This window comes from Elephas maximus, chromosome 16 (genome assembly GCF_024166365.1).
Source record: "Elephas maximus indicus isolate mEleMax1 chromosome 16, mEleMax1 primary haplotype, whole genome shotgun sequence".
Lineage (NCBI taxonomy): Eukaryota > Metazoa > Chordata > Mammalia > Proboscidea > Elephantidae > Elephas > Elephas maximus.
Window position 1 is genome coordinate 28,063,655 of NC_064834.1, and position 16,980 is coordinate 28,080,634.

Genomic DNA, 16,980 nt, shown 5'->3' on the forward strand with positions numbered 1-16,980 from the left:
CATTGGTAAAAGGCCTTAAAATCTTATGGCAGCAGGTGCCATTAGTAAGGGGAAAATAGTGTTTTAATAATAAGTAATATTTTAGATTATCTCAGATAGTAACAAGTTACAACTGAGAATTTGCCAGATCTTAAATATCTGGAGGGAAGATTCTGTTTAGAAGTTTAACGGCTTTTATTATCCAATAACTAGCTGCCTTCCCTTCCTCTGACAATATATGAGGCACCATCTTGTGAATCAATTATGTGTGTATAGAAAATTGTAGTCGTCGACATCCAGTGAGATATAAAACCAGAATATTCTCTCTTATGGTTAATTTTTTAAGACAATTCTAAGCCTTTCACACTAGTCATTTTGATTGCACTGTTATTATTTGTTGCTATTATGTGTAACTCATTTTTTTTTTTTTTTTACCTTGGCAACTCATGTTATGCTCAGAGACAATTTTTAAAAATCTGTAAAACTGATAGATTCTTTAAAGCACATTGTTAGACTATTAACAAAATATTCTGAGTGTAACATTTAAAAAGGAATACATTAAATGTGTAATTCATTCAATCATGACTTTTTTTTCTTTTTTCTCTGTCTGATTTTTTTGCTTTCTATTTCTCCTCTTTCTAAAAATACTATAAAATAGTCCCAAGGTCAGGTAAGAAGACATGACACTCTTACAGTGTTTCTCTCCCTTTCCTGTTCATTTGCTCATTTTTCTTTTCTTCAGCATTGTGCTGTGATGTGCTGTGATGTGCTTTTTTTTTTTTCTGCTCAGCTTTAGAAAATGGGTTTTGTGATTGTGAGAAAATTAGCAAGTAACTACTATGATAAGAAATGTTACTTACACAAAATTGACTGAATACTTGAGGAATTTCTTTGCTTAACAAATTTTGTAGAGTGCATGAAGTAACTGAGAAATTTCACTGGGTTTAAAGAAAAAGTCTTGTTTTGCAGGCTGTTTGCTGGTTGCCATTTTATTTCAGTTGTGCTAGATACATGTGTACCTTAGTATAACTTTAGAATTCTGAGGCATGTGTTTTTCTAACACATCTGTATTTAACACTCAGGGTATACCGATGGCTACAAATAATATAGTTGAGCTTAGTTTAAAAGACTTTAATGCTTTCCAGAACCCCATGCAAACAATCTCTAATTTTAGTAGCTGAAAGTACTTCAACATATTAAGGATTCAGAGTGAAGCTTGATGAATCTGCTGGGCTCCATCTATCTGAGGTAGATTGCTCTGGACCATTCATTAGGAGTAGGAACTTCAGACATGACGTAAAACAAAGACAGCCCTTTTCATTGGTAGCTTTCAATTGTGGGCTCTGTAGTTATTATATATGTTAAAAGAGGAAGGGACGTTTGAATAACCACTGCCGTCGAGTCGATTCCGACTCATAGCAACCCTGTAGGACAGAATAGAACTGCCTGATAGAGTTTCCAAGGAGTGCCTGGCGGATTCAAACTGCAGACCTCTTGGTTAGCAGCCATAGCACTTAACCACTACACTGCCAGGGTTTCCACTGCCCAGTCCTGTACCATCCCTATGATCGGTTGTGAATCAGACCGTTGTGATTCTTAGATATATTCAAAAATCGAAATTAAAATTTATGTGTATGTATCTTTTAATTTTAAGTGTTTGTCCATCCCATAAAAAAATACCTTAAAACCGTCTCACATGCCACCAGTGTTTACATGTTACGCTCCGGGAACCATAACTTAGAGGAATTAATGTCAAATGCAGAGAGTGGAGCTTTCCAGTGTTTCTCAAATCATGTCACTGGGGCGAGATGGAGCCTTGCTATGAGTAGTTAGATGCTGCACTGTCTAATACCATAGCCACTAGCGACACATGCCTATTTAAATAAAATGAAATGAAAAGTTTGCTTCCTCAGTCACACTAGCCACATTCCAAGGGCTCAGTATCCACATGTGGCCAGTGGCCTCTCTATTGGCCAGCAGAGATACAGAACATTTGCATCAGGGTGGAAAGTTCTATTGGACAATGTTGAGTTAGAAAGTAGAGAATTCCTGCTTTCAGGAAGCTTACATTGTATTTGGGGAAGTTAAGGGGCTAGAAACAGAAAGATATATTTGTAACTGAAATGGGGGGGGAGTTATTAAGATAAGTGACTGGAGCACAGAAGGCACGAGTGTGCATGGTCAGAGTCACGTGGCTGAGTTAGGTTTGTCCCTCCATGCAGGGATAATGCTTACTGTTTTGCTTCTAAATCCCCAGTTTCTAACGTTGTACTTGGCTCATAATAAACCCACTGCCATGGAGTCGATTCAGACTCATAGTGACCCTGTAGAGTTTCCAAGGCTATAAATCTCTAGGGAAACAGACTGCTGCATCTTTCTCAGGCAGAGCCACTGGTAGTTTCGAACCGCTGACCTTTCAGTTAGTAATCAAGCGCTTTAACCACTGCACCACCAGGACTCCCTTGCTCAAATAGTCACTCCATAAATAACTTGCTGTGTATATTACAAATGACTGTATAGCGCTGGTTACTGTTTTTTTTTTTTTTTTTTGGATCAGAGATTCCTCTGAGCTTTTGAGGAAAGCTAAGTCAGGAATCCCGTAAGAATATACATTTGCATACCCATAGCTGTCAAGTAGATTCCTACTCATTGCGACCCTGTAGGACAGAGTAGACTGCCCCCAGGGTTTGAACTGCCAACCTTTTGGTTAGCAGCCAGTCTCTTAACCACAGCACCACCAGGGCTCCCCTATTTGCATGGACACCTAAAAGAATGCCTATAATTTAAGGAGCCTCTGCATCTTGATATAAGAATACCCTGCTTCAGGCTAATCTTGTGTATCGCACATAGTGGGGGAAAGACATAGTTTTGTGCAGAGCAGGAAATAATTCCTTATTTACCTCTTTTTTGCTCTTTTCCCTATGAAGCACACACAAGGCAAGGCCAAGGTCTGCCTGATTAAACCAGTAAAGATACAACAAGCCAGTTTTATTTATTTTTTTAACTTTTATTGTGCTTTAAGTGACAGTTTACAAATCAAGTCAGTCTCTCATACAAAAATTTATATACACCTTGCTATATACTCCTAGTTGCTCTCCCCCTGATGAGACAACACGCTCTCTCCACCCTGTATTTCCATATCCATTCAGATAGCTTCTGTCCCCCTCTGCCTTCTCATCTCCCCTCCAGACAGGAGCAGCTCACATAGTCTCATGTGTCTATTTGATCCAAGAAGCTCACTCCTCAGCAGTATCATTTTCTGTCTTATAGTCCAGTCCAATCCCTGTCTGAAGTGTTGGCTTCAGGAATGGTTCCTGTCTTGGGCTAACAGAAGGTCTGGGGACAATGACCTCCGGGGTCCTCCTAGCCTCAGTCAGACCATTAAGCCTGGTCTTTTTACGAGAATTTGAGGTTTGCATCTCACTGCTCTCCTACACAATAAGCCACTTTTAGATAATTTATTGCTTTTTTTTAAAAAAAAAAACCCGTTGCTGTTGATTCCTACTCATAGTGACCCTATAGGATGGGATAGAACTACCCCATAGAGTTTCCAAGGAGTGCCTTTTCAATTCAGACTGCCAACCTTTTCGGCCCTTTTCTTAACCACTACAGTACCAGGGTTTCCATTGCTTATATAGTCATCGGTTTTTAGTTTAGAGGTCAGTGTAATGAGTGGTGTTTCAGAGTACCAGGTGACCCACACTATAGGAAGTTCAGGGAATATATGGAGGGTTTGAGAGATGCTAGAAAGGAGGACAGTAGACGAGAGAGAGAGAAAAAAAAAGAATAGCAAATAATTTCCTGCAGGAAAGGCAAAATAATCATGCATGGAATTTGAATTTTATCCTTGAGGCCAGGAAGATGTGAAGAGGATGATATAAGTTGTATTCATAACACTACTTCTTTCTTGATGTTTTCAATTAGTAGTGAGTATAAACCATATAAATGCATATGTTAAAGCTATATCTATTTCCCAAAGACTTATAAATAGATCCATTTAAGGCAGGAATACTTCCCTTCAAAGTATAAGCCGGGTACATGTGGATCAGAGAGGAGAGTCTGACATAAGGTCTTACCCTAAGAAAATCTGTGTCAACTTATCTAGAATCACCTGGTTCCTCTCAACTGTCATGTTGGTTCAGCTGTCATAGTGAAACATCCAAAATGTTTCATGCATTTCATCTCATCACAGATTTAATACCAAATTGGCCGGATTTCAAACAAAACCTGATAATGAGGTTATCTAAGCTCAAGAGATTTCCTCAAATATAAAGGATTTTGTTTTTGACAATGCCTTTTCAAGAACAACTTTTGTTGATATTTTTAGCCATCCTTGCCTGGTCTTAAAGTTGCATGCATTAATTTTCTTTTATTCATTTCATCGTCATCTACCATTGTTGAATGGTTAACTGTAAATACAACAGCCTCCGCTCCTTCAGTTCGGATAGGTCTTACACTTTGAACAGAAGCTCCTATGCTCGGGACAGCATGATGATTGAAGAACTCCTTGTGCCATCCAAAGAGCAGGTAGGCAATCTTCTTAAAATGTTCTTTGTTAAACTTTTATTTGTATAACTGAATAAACTCAACGTCTGGAGACAGAGACTATATTTTGGCACGCTTGGTTTTGCGTTTATAAATCTTTTGGTGTTAGCCAGTCAAAAAGTAGATCATTTGTACCATAGCAGAAATGTCCTTCTCTTCTGCAGGTGAGTCCCTAAAATTCTGCAGAGAGGAACTAAAAAAGTTCTAGGAAAGGCATAGATACTTTTCTTATCACTGGGTCAAATCTGTTATAATTTTTTTTAGGAAGAGATAATCAGTGATAGCTAAAGTTGATAACATTATTCACCTGATTGTTTTATTTTCCAAACAAACAATATATGCATGTTGGAATTTGCTAAAATTGTTTTTAGCAAGTAATTAAAGATTAGGTTGGTTGTGTGTTTGATCCCTTACATTCAAAGTGATGGGCATTCGCAAGACAAGTGGTATTTTGCTTTCTACTAGCATCTCAGCTACATTCATTTGGTGTTTGTGTGGTTTTTTTTTTCCTTCTAACAGTTGTGGTTGAATAGATACTGGGTTAATATAAGAAGTCTTAGTAGCATATTCTGCTGCATATAGACCCAGGGTGGTTCATTTTTCTAGATAATAAAATACCTGGTTTTAAATATTTACAGTAGTGACTTGATGATGGCTAAAATTGTTTGGACCATAAATCTAATTTTGAAGGTGGCTTATAATATTCGAACAATGTGAATAATTAATGAAGCCATACTGAACTTACTGTACAATGAAATGGTAAACTGGAGCGGATAAATAAGTGGTAGTCACTTATAGCCAAGTTAGAGGTTTAGCAATGGGCAGTCAGACCTTTGAGACTCCCACATGTCTGGAGATGCTGGCTTCCAGATGTACAGATGTGCATTGTACTTCACAAGGTCCTACAATAAACATTTTGTTATCTTATATTCTTAGAGTATTCTTAGCAAGCAGGTCTCCTAGAGTTTAATGCTGTAATTACGCAATGTTTGGACAAACAAAAACCTCTTGTAAAATGATTATAGGTGTGGTAGTATGTCATGGGTTTAAGTGGGTGATAGTGGTGTTAGATGCCATCAAGTTGGTTCTAATTCATAGCAACCCTGTAGGACAGACTAGAACTGCCCATATGGTTTCCAAGGAGTGGCTGGTGGATTTGAACTGCTGACCTTTTGGTTAGCAGCCAGGCTCTTAACCATTGTGCCTCCAGGGCCTTTAAGTGGGTGTTAGCAACAGAAAAAGCACTTGTCTCAAGTAATGAAGCTCAGCCTTTGGGTGTGAGGTATTACCTGGTTGAGATTTACTGAAGAACCCTTTGCTCAGTTGGCTGTGGTCATTATCCTAGTAATCTAGTAATCCAGCTCTCTCATATTCTCAAATGAAATGAAATGTTAGTGGATATATTGATAATATTTATAAGCATAGAAATTCCTGTACTTTATGCCCTGAAAACAGCCCACAAAACTTGGGTATCAAGTGACAATTTGCTCTTATAGAAAACATATGCTTAATTCTATAATGGAATAGAAAACCCCTGATGAATCTAATTATAATTTATATTTCTGAATATGTATTTGTTCTGGGGCAAGGGCCTGAAATTGGAACTAGCATCACCACCATTATCACCACCACAGCTACTCTACCTTCCAATTTTTGCATCTCAACCTTGAAATAAAATGTAAATGTTTGCAGTGCTACAAGGCTGCAGACAGGCTTTTGAGGTTTCTCACACCATTACCTTTTAGCTGCTGCCAAGACCTGCTTACTCAGGCACTAAGGATTTATGAGAGGAATAAACAACAAATGGAACTTTTGAGGGGAAAGTGATGCCCTTTTAGTTAGTGCTAGGTTTCTAGGTTTATTGCTCTTTCAATTTCAAAGCACCTCTGTGGATGTCTCAAATAATTCTGTTGACCGTTCAGGGAAAAAGAGAGAGAAGGACATCTTGAAAAACTTTTATCAATACATCTTAAGTTGATAACTACGGAGGCAGGAAGGAACTTTCTTTAATGACCACGGAGTATCCCATGGACTGTCAGAAATTCCTTGTGGAGCTAGCGTGTTTAAAGTTCACATAACATTACACATGGCCACGCAAATCCATGAGAAATTCACCAGGGAGTTAAGAAACATATAAGTGACATTTTGAAAATTTGAGACTTGAAAACATACATATAAAAAACATTTTAAGCACAGTTGGAACCAACCTGCTGCCGTCCAGTCAATTCCGACTCATAGCGACCCTGTAGGGCAGAGTAAAACTGCCCCATAGAGTTTTCAAGGAGTGACTCGTGGCTTTAAACTGCCGACCTTTTGGTTAGCAGCTGTAGCTCTTAACCACTATGCCACCAAGGACAATTGGGGCCATTTGAAAATGTCCTGGATAATACTATTAGGAAATGATTAATTTTCTTAGCAGTAATAATAGCATTGAAGCCATTCAGGAGAATATCTCTTTTTTTTTTTTTTTTAAGGATATGTATGCTGAAATTTTTAGAGATAAAGGAATCAAAGTTAAGCAATTCATTTTCAAATGATTCAGCAAAAAAAAAAGTGTTCATGTGTGCATGGGTGGAGCAAGAAAGGACAAAAGGCAAATGTTAATAGTTGAATCTAGGTGGAAGGTATATGGGTATTACTTATACAGTTCTTTCAGCTTTGTTGTTTGCACAAACATCTTCAAAATAAAAGCTTGGAGGAAAGAGAAAAAGAAATTCTGATGGGTATATTAGGGTTTTTAGTTCCTAGTGTCTTATTCACAGAGAAGAAGGGAAAAGGAGGCCGTCAGATATAGGAGCCTAGTTACACTGAGCAAGACTAATGAGAAGCACTTACTTCAGAATTACATGAAACACCTTGTTTATTTGATCTCTGTGTAACTCTAAACATTTCAAAATGGAGTTTCTTTTGAATCTTAGTAATCTTTTTTTTTTTCTACCTGAAAGCCTGAAAAAAAGTCTTGCATAGTTGGGATTCTTTACTGTCAGATTTTAAACTACATATCCTGTCACTACCCAGTTAAAGTTGCTTTGACAAATAAAGGTGGAAAATGAATATTTGTTAGGCCCTTTAAAAAAAATTTTTTTTTTTTAATTGACTTTCTGGCGCTTGTAGATTTCCTTTTTTCAATAAGCATAGACCTCACCCCATACAAAGCACATTTGTCTCTTGATTATCCTGGTGCTGATTAGTCAGTTTGCACATTAACCACAGTTAAAGTATAGTTGAGACCCAGGATGATTAGCTCCGGTAGTTCCCACCTTCCTGGAAACCTGTGTTGGGCCAGTGTGGACGCCAGGGGTGGGGTGTGGAGAGGTAAACCCATCCCACTTGCCTGCTGGCCCTTAATCAGGACTAATCTGTATACCACTTATATCACCCCTGAATAGTCGAAGAGTGGACTGTTTTTACTGTGATATTGGGTTTTCCATGAACTCTATTATTTTACCTTCCCATTCACCTGTTAATCAAGAGTCACCTGTCAATATACTTTTGAAAATGTGTCTGTAAATAGAATCAGTGTTTGTCAGAAGATCTCATTATTTAACTCCGATTCTCGACCTGACTGCTCTTGAGAGTCACCTGGAACGGTGTTAAGAGACCATCGTTTAGGTCCTGATTCAATGGGCCTGGGGTGGTGGCTGGGCATGGAAGTTTTAAATGCACCCAGGGTTGAGAGTCAACTGGTTTGTAGTGAGGGTTCTTTAACGGGGGAGGTATACCAGAACCACCTGTGGCTCCTTTAAAAACAAGACGCCTATGGAATCTCATCCTTCATGCCTGAGTTCCTGGGTGTATGTGCTTTCTAACATACTGCAGGTCATTCTGGGATGCACCTCTGGTTAGAAACCCCTGATTTAAAGCAATTCTGACTGGAACCCTTTTACATGTTGGTAAGCCAGCATTTAATGTATTCGTTTTATATATTTGTGTTTATCAGGTTGTTGTAGAAGACATTCCTTTCCAAATAAGAGTTAATAAATACAGAACAGGGATAACTCTAAACAAAAGCCTGGTGGTCTGGGATGAGTGTAACAACAGAATGGTTCTTTCATTTCTTCTTAGATAATTACTGAAAGTAACAGTCTGGTATGGCTTAGGTCATGACTGTATGATACAGATAGACTAGTCCCCATTACATAAATGGAATACTAGGCATTAGATGTCTTAAGCATCAGGAGATAAAAGGTGATGATGCTTGGGGTGGTGGTGGAGGCAACTAGTATCTGAGCTCCTGCTATGTGACAGGCACCATTCTAAGGGTTTTACAAATATTAACTCATTTACATTTCACAATAGTCATGTGAGATAAAGCTTATACCACATTAAAAAGATAATCTTAGGCACAGAGAGCTTAAGTAATTTACTCCAAGGGACACAGCTGTTAAGTGTCAGAGTCAGTACTGGATCCTGGATCCAGGTTCACCGTTTCTAACACCAGCACCATACATTGCGATGTCTAGTGTGAAAAAGATGCCAGTCCAGGGACCTTACTCTGTCCTCCAGGACTTTATACTCTTTAGCATTGACAATATGGGTGTGATACCATCATCTTGATCCGTTTTGTAGCATGAAAGATTGTATTTATACACAAGTGTCTTCATTATGCATATTCCTAGCAGTACTTATTTTTCTCACTTAATGTGTTTTAAAAGGAACTAGCTTAACATACTCAATAAGAAGCTAGGAAAATTATGAGGGGCTAAAAACTATGGCATATAAGGCATCATTAAAAGAATGGAAATATTTGACCTACAGATTGATACCCAGAGCCCTGGTGGTGCAGTGGTTAAGAGCTTGGCTGCTATCCAAAAGGTTGGTAGTTCAAATCCACCAGCTGCACCTGTAAGGTCACTATGAGTAGTAATCAATTCAACAGCAATGGGTATTGGTTTTATAGGTTGATATGGGTTAGAAGGCATGATACCTGTAAACCCAAACCATTGCCTTTGAGTTTATTTTGATTCGTAGTGACCCTATAGGACAGAGTAGAACTGTCCCATAGGGTTTCCAAGGAGCGGCGGATGCATTCAAACTGCTAACCTTTTGGTTAACAGCTGAGCTCTTAACTACTGTGCCACCAGGGCTCCGAGAGCATGATGGAAGTCTCCAAATATTTGGTGGGCTGATCAGTTCATTACATTTGCTTTGAATTACTAGAAGTAGCTGTAAGAACAGTGGGTGTCTCCTATAGGTAGAAAAATTTAATTGAGTGTAATTTAATACAGTTTCCAATAGAGTTATTCAAAGACGGGAGAAGAACAGAAATCACTTAGTGGACATGTGTTGTTTTGGCCTGCATACATCCATTCCCCTTTCCTTAGTTGGCAGCGCTAGAACCTGATGGTCATACCCCCAACCCCACCCATTTCTCAGTCAATGTAGTTTTGAAGGGGCTGAAATCCCTCTTTTTCTCTAAGGATGGGACCCAAGCCTGGGTAATCAGAGAATATCTTCTCCTGGATTACAGTGATTTTAATGTGAAAAGTGAAATCTAAGCCAGTCTAATAACACTCACATTTGAGACTTGGTCTAGCCTTTTGGGAAAGACAGACTCCATTGGGGTTATTAAGCTATAAAGATGGGATAAGCTCGAAACTGCTGGGGGTTACCTTCCTTGAAAGTAAACCAGCATCTCTGGGAGAATCCAGGCTGAAGAGAAAGGATTCTTGGCATCATTTGAGCACTTGCATCCAGCCATGCCTGAGCACTTTTCCTCTGTATAAGCCAGTAATTGATCTCAGTATTACCCATCCACCCCTACCCCCCATCACCATGGGTGGGGCTGTCTTAAGCCAGCTTTATTTGGGTTCTGTTGTCACTAATATGTTTGCTGTTGGTAGTGGTCAAACCTGGCGTGAGCAACCACATATCAAGAACAACATAGAAAGACTTCTAACATCTTAAAGTGCCATTCAACCTTGAGATTCTGTTCTTTTATGCTTTCTCTCTAGAAATATAATTTTAACAAAACAACAGGAAAATAGATGCTGTGACATCAGGGAATAGCTATAAACTTGGGTGTTTCCAAGCAGAAATGTTTAGAAAGGAGTCCCTTGCTGATGGATCACAGTGGAATGAATTCACTGTGCGTTTCTTTTCAGTTCTGTTAAATTAGGGGCAAAGAGAAATAAGACAGTACTCCTCTTTGCTCCCTCCATCTGGTCAGATTGCTTTCCTTTTGCAGACTTTCCCTTGCATACCAGATTTGCCCACGTGTTTATACCCAAGAGGATGAATATCAGGATTTGAAGGGGTTGACCAAAGTGTCGTCTGAACAGTTGTGTGGGCTGTTTGAATTTTGACTGTGGACAAAATTCTGTATTTTATATCTGAGGCCTCTTTAGAGCCCCAGCAGCTGTCACATCTTCCACCCCGTAAGGCTTCCCATTTATCTCACAATCTACTCTTCCAGTTCCTTTGATCGGACTTGGTTTTTGTGACTCTAAGAATGATATCATGTATATTTAGTCCGATACTGTGCTATGTACTACTTGATGTATTTGCTGATGGTGTGCACATTGAAGGAGTCGTGGTGGCACAATGGTTAGGCGCTAGGCTGCTAGCCAAAAAGTCATCAGTTTGAACCCACTGGCCGCTCCTGGGGAGAAAGATGTGGCAGTCTGCTTGTATAAAGATTACAGCCTTGGAGACCCTATAGGGCAGTTCTGCTGTATCCTATAGGGTCAACACGAATTGGAATCAACTCAACAGCCATGGGTTTGGTTTTGAGATGTGTGCGCCTGTGAACAAGTTGGAGCTTCTTCAGGAGAAACCATGTTTATTTTTTCAAGACCTGGGCAATTTTCAGTTATCTCAGTAATAGAAAAATAGACAAATACCTAATCTAAAAAGAAGACTGTGCTAATACTCAGCTTTTCCTCCTCTCTCAACTCTCTTCGTCTCCCTACCTCTCACAAGCAGATGAACCGTCCTGTTTCTTTCCTTCAAGCTAGTTTCTAAGGGAAATTCAGAAATGTGTATGGTGGCCCAAGGTAGCCAGCCTGGGACTAAAGATGTGCTAGAGATAGTCCCCCGGAAGAGAAGCACCTTTGACTGGTGACATTTAATATGATGCTTTCTCTCTTCAAAGTGCTTTGCCAGCATTACTCAGGTGATCCATTCAACACCTCTCACAGATTGGTCTGCAAGATTACAGATTTTGTTTTTCATCCAGAAAGGTTGGTATTGCAAGTTGCTTAAGGTAGTACAGTTGGTTTAGCTGTCTTGAGCTGGAGGTTGCCTTCTGAGCAATCGTTCAGTCCTCAGCAAAGCTCAGCTCCCCCACTGACCGTGATTCACCTTCTTTTATTGAAGTTTGTAGATAAGTTATCTTGAAATCAGTCAGATTAGGAAATTGCAAATAAACATGCTTCATTATGGTTTATATTCTAGTCTCAAATAAAATAAGTCTTAAGGGTAATAATAGTTGACTTCATGAAAAGAAATAATTTAGAGAAAAAAAAAAGACTTGCTTTCTCTGTTATAGGAAGCCTTTAATTTTTATTTCGCTGCTTGAATCAGGTTTTCTCTTATGGAATCCGTTTCTTCAAAAAGTGTTTTCAACCCTGGTGCTGGAGTTCAAACTGATGTATGGTTTTGCTCAGTGGCACTCAGTTCACAATAATTGTAATATTCAGTGCAGTACCTGCCACAACATTTTCTTTTAAACAAGTCATCTCATTTCATGGTTTCAGCCACCTTATGGAATAGGTATTATCATTACCACTTTACAGACAAGGGTATTGGTGTTGACTTGCCCAAGGCCAAACAGCTGTGAGGTGGTAAAGCTGAGAAGGGTTGGGTCTAATGGATGCTTGAACCCATTCTTCTACTAACCATCAGGCTGTACTACCACTTGCATAAGCAAAGTATGGCAGATCTTAGTAAAGTGTGAAAGCCATGGAAAGAGTTTGTAATTAGATGAGTATTTGTCAGCAGCTAAAACTCTTCACTTATTGTTTCCTAATCCAATGAGGTGTTCTGGCTTCGCCCTCTAGTCTGAGAAGGCACGTGTTGTCCTGAAAAGCTACATAGAGGGATGCAACATTATCTAAATTTAAGAAATACACGATCTCCAATTATAAAGAATCTGGGAGTGTTAGGATTTATACTATCCCTGTTTTTGTTTGCATAATAATTTAGAGTTCAAATGAATTTCCCATTACTTGGGACATTGCATTCTCACAGTGAACTGGGGCAGATAGTATTATCAACCCATTACCCTAATGCAGAAGTGGAGGTTCGGTGAGGTTTTTGATGTATCACTCACTGGGCTATGTAGTGATGCAGCATAACTCAAACCCAAGTCACCTTATTCTTTGTCCAGGGCTACTGATACTCACATGGGTTCCCTCTGCTTTGGCATTGTCTGATTTGTGGCCACAAGGCGAAGGTATCCTGAGCAAGCCTTTGCTTTCCTGAGCTCCCAGACTGGTTACATCATCCGGCTATTACTTAACTAAATCATATTTACAACTTTCCAGATGAGATGTACTGGATTTTGCATATGGCCTGTTATCGTAAGGCCTAGCGGGCATTGTTAACGTTAGCGTGTCAGAGCCACCTGTTAATTTGCGGGACTACCTTTTGCAGGCCCCCAGCAGAACTGACATCCAAGGAGCCTGTAGATTCATTCCTGGATCTTAATGGTGTCACAGCCTAGAGAATTGCCTAATATTGGGGTGACTCTTACACCCAGTCTGTTTTCTTCCACGCCTGGACATTTATTCTCAGACCAGTGCATTTGGGTGTGTCCTCTTCTCTAAGGCCAGTGTGTACTTGTTCTCCTCTTTCACCTGATAAATAGGACTAGTGAGAAACTATTTTTGGAAAGTATTAAGCTTTTAGAGACAGTGATATCATCATTAGTCAGACTTTGGACTCTACTGAATAATATGCATTTTGATTTTAGTAGTATCCTTGATGTCACTTCCAAGATGAAAAATAGTTTTCTACTAAAGCCAACAAGTTCTGGGTGTTGACTTTGTGCTGCCCAAAGAGAACTGTGGACCTCTCTTTGATTAGAGAAAATTACATTCCCCCATAAATTTTTAAAGTCACTCTAAACTTTGGTTTCCTCATATGTATAGCGGGTATAATACTTACTTCCCAGGGCTAACCACTTATGAGGATTTGAAGAACAAATGACTATAAAGGCTTAGGATTGTCCTTGACATTGAGGAGAAGCACAGTAAATTCTGGTACTGCTGTTAACAAAGCAACTTAAACATTTTTGAGTCAACAAATAAGACCTACACATTTTTGAAATGTATTCATGTACCTGACTGGGCTCTGTTAATTTTGATTTAAGCATGACATAAGCAAGTGTATGTAACTGTAAAGGCCCAGTTCTGGGACTGGAATATTTTTATATGTTTTTGCCATTTTCCCTGAAGACCATCAGATTTTCACAAATGATAATATAAAAATATATATATATATATAAAGTCCTATGAAAAATATAGAAGGCTTTACACATGGAAGGAGACATTATAATTCCATGACATCATTGGCATTAATGCCAGATTTTTACATTCATTTTCATTTAGTGCCCATATCAGCCATATCCCCAAATTGAAAATGAGGAGACTGAGACTAGGAAAAGTTGAGAAACGTGCTCGGGATCACAAAACCAGCAAATGATGTTGGAACATCTCTGCAGGTGCTTTAAATAAGATAAGAAAAACTCAAAGCCAAAATCTCTCCTTCATGCCTGGTGGAAACCAAGTTGAAGGATGATTTAGTGTCTGAGGCAAGTGGGCTTGCTAACTAACCCCCCAAATTCAGTGGCTGGTAGTGCTGGCAAGGGGCAGGCATACCTCTCTTGGAGAGTAGGCCCTGGGGAGCAGAGGAGGATGCCTGCAGCTATCACCAAGCTCAAGCCCAAGAGAGCTAAGCCTGTATCTGAGCAGAGACTTCCTAACTACCTTTCCCAAATCTACCAATCAGATAAATCACTCCACATTCACAGGACCAAAGTGAATATATAAGGGGGGAGGGAGAGACCCACAGTTACACAATTGAGTGCCTTTCCAAGAAGGAAAGCTCAGGAGTGAGGGAGAAGTGTTCTTCATTAACAAGTGGAAAAGAGAACTTCCAAACCCAAGTCTGGGACAGTTTTTGACGAGGCTTTTCCAACAAACCCTGAGAACACACCTCCTTACTCTAGGAAACGTAAGCACCAGCTCAAGTCCATCTTGTAACCATCATTATGTGTGGTGTTCTGTTTATCATTTTAGATGTCTTACGTGCTCAGTAACAAAATGGAGGTAAAGCTTTTCATTGGTGCTGTGGTGCCATGTCCAATCACATGTTTGGCATTTTGAAATTTATATTGCTTACTAAAATAAGTAGATGTTCAAATTTCACATTTCAATGATCAGTTGTAAGTAAATCTTAGTCTGTAGAAATAAATATTTGGAGACAGGTAGCTCAGAAATGAAGCTACCAATTTAGTCTCTGTAAAACGATACGTCCAAGGTAACTGCTTTATTTTGTATTTAGACTGATGCATTGTAGACAAGCATTTTGTTTGCCTGTGTTCAGGTTATTAAAATTTAGTTAGGTCTGTCCATAAACCTGAGCAAACCTCAATGGCTGAAAAATCTTCATGAATAAGAATTATTATGGCACCTAAAAACACATGTTTAAGTGTTACTGTTTAGGATAAATTTGGGATTATATTGCCCATGGTTTTGACGGAGTATGACAGTTATTCATTTATATTATGACAAAGCTTCAATGGGCAGCAAAGAATTGCAAAAGTAAAGGGAGTAAAGAAAGGACTCAAAGGGCCATGGACTCCCAGTGTGCTGGCACACTCCTGCTTCCATAAATATTACATGATGGCGGTGATACCTTTTTTGTGTGATATAATTCATTGTTTCAATAATTAATGTCACCCATACATGTTTCTAAGAGTACTAAAGGTAAATAATTTACTGTAATTACCAAAGAGGAGTGATACTATTTAATAGAACTTTTTTTTTTTTTTTTTAAGAGCGCCTTGTGAAAATAATCTCAGGGCCCCAAATGTAGGAAATGTAATTTATCAATAAATAAGGAAGGAAAGGAAGGAGGGAGGGAAGGTGAAAAAGCACTACCCACTTTACATTAAATATTTTGCTCTACTTCTGAAGGTTGGATGGTTGGGGTCTCCAGTGGCCAGTATATGTAATTGGTAGATGAGGCCAGACTAACACCTCATCTTTGGTAAACCAGTATAGAATTTGTGAACTTTCTGAAGCAGTTTATTGCTATTTTGTGGTTACAACCTCAGTTCTATGAACTCTTATTAACACCATGACTTGTATACCTATCAAATAAATGTTTCCTTTCTTATCAAATGCAGAGAAATCTGTTCTTTATTAATTTTTGCATTTTCCTCATATGTAAGTGGTAGTTACTTGCATGTGAGTGCTCTACAAATTCTCTTTAAATCTGATTTCAAGTCTTTTCTTTTTTAAAATCTTTATAATTCAGAGTAAGGTTTTAAATTTAGGTTTTATTTTTGTCGAAGTCATATGTGTACATAAAAAGTCATATAGTTCCACAAGACATTCTTGTAAACAGATTCTCCATTTATACCTTCAGCTCTCAATTATTTTTTCTCCAGAGGCAACTGCTGAAAACACTTTCCGGTAACTCTTTTAGTTTATACTTCCATATCTCGAAATAATACGTATATATTGCTGCTTTTTGGGTTCTTACCCTCATTTCAGGCATCACTGACTCCCTACAATGGAAGATAAAGCTTTCATTTTTTCATACTTTCTCTCATGCATGCATGGTAGGAGAGAAGTGTGAAGAAATAAAAGCCTCATCTTCCATCTTGTTCTCTGCCTTTTATATTCCCATGTCTATGTGTTACAGATATAAGGCCATATCATGATTGTTTTTTTCTTTTGGCACAATTTTTTTTCTTTAGGGTTTTTCTTTCCATTTGCTTGGTGTTCTCTATACGTATCACTAATCCAACCCATAAACTGTTAGCAGTTATATAAATCTCTCAATATTAGGCATTTTATCAATTTCATCTACTACTTCTCCCCTAGATCTTTCTCATTGTCAAGTTCCCTGCAAGCCCACTGCTCAGATATCCTCCTGGGTCTTCCATTATCATTACGCTAAAGATTCCCTTTGTTCTTTCGTGTCTTCCTTTATCTTGGTATGGTCCTTCATTTTGGAGGAGTATGTTTTCCAATAGTTTCCTTAGAGAGTGCATGAGAAATAGCCTTTTTTTTTAGGTTTTATATATATGAAGATATCTTAATTCAATTTTCACACTCTTTTTGTTTGTTTGGCTAGTTATAGAACTCTGGGTTGAAAATCATTTCTTCTTAGAACACTGAAGGGATTACTTCATTGCCTTTAACTTCAATTTTTGCTGTTGAAAAGACTAATGGAGCCTTTTTCTATATTTATAGGATCTGTCTGTCTTTGCCCCTAACTTCT

General features: G+C 38.6%; 1 protein-coding gene across 8 annotated transcripts in view; it reads left to right on the plus strand.

The window, feature by feature from the left end:
- ANK3 (ankyrin 3) overlaps positions 1 to 16,980 on the plus strand; it is a 706,927-nt gene that overhangs the window by 606,306 nt on the left and 83,641 nt on the right. For all 8 annotated transcript variants that reach the window (XM_049855202.1, XM_049855203.1, XM_049855204.1 and 5 more), the window contains one exon: positions 4,404 to 4,506. In XM_049855202.1, coding sequence (XP_049711159.1) covers positions 4,404 to 4,506 — 103 coding nt within the window. The remainder of the gene's footprint in view (positions 1 to 4,403; positions 4,507 to 16,980) is intronic.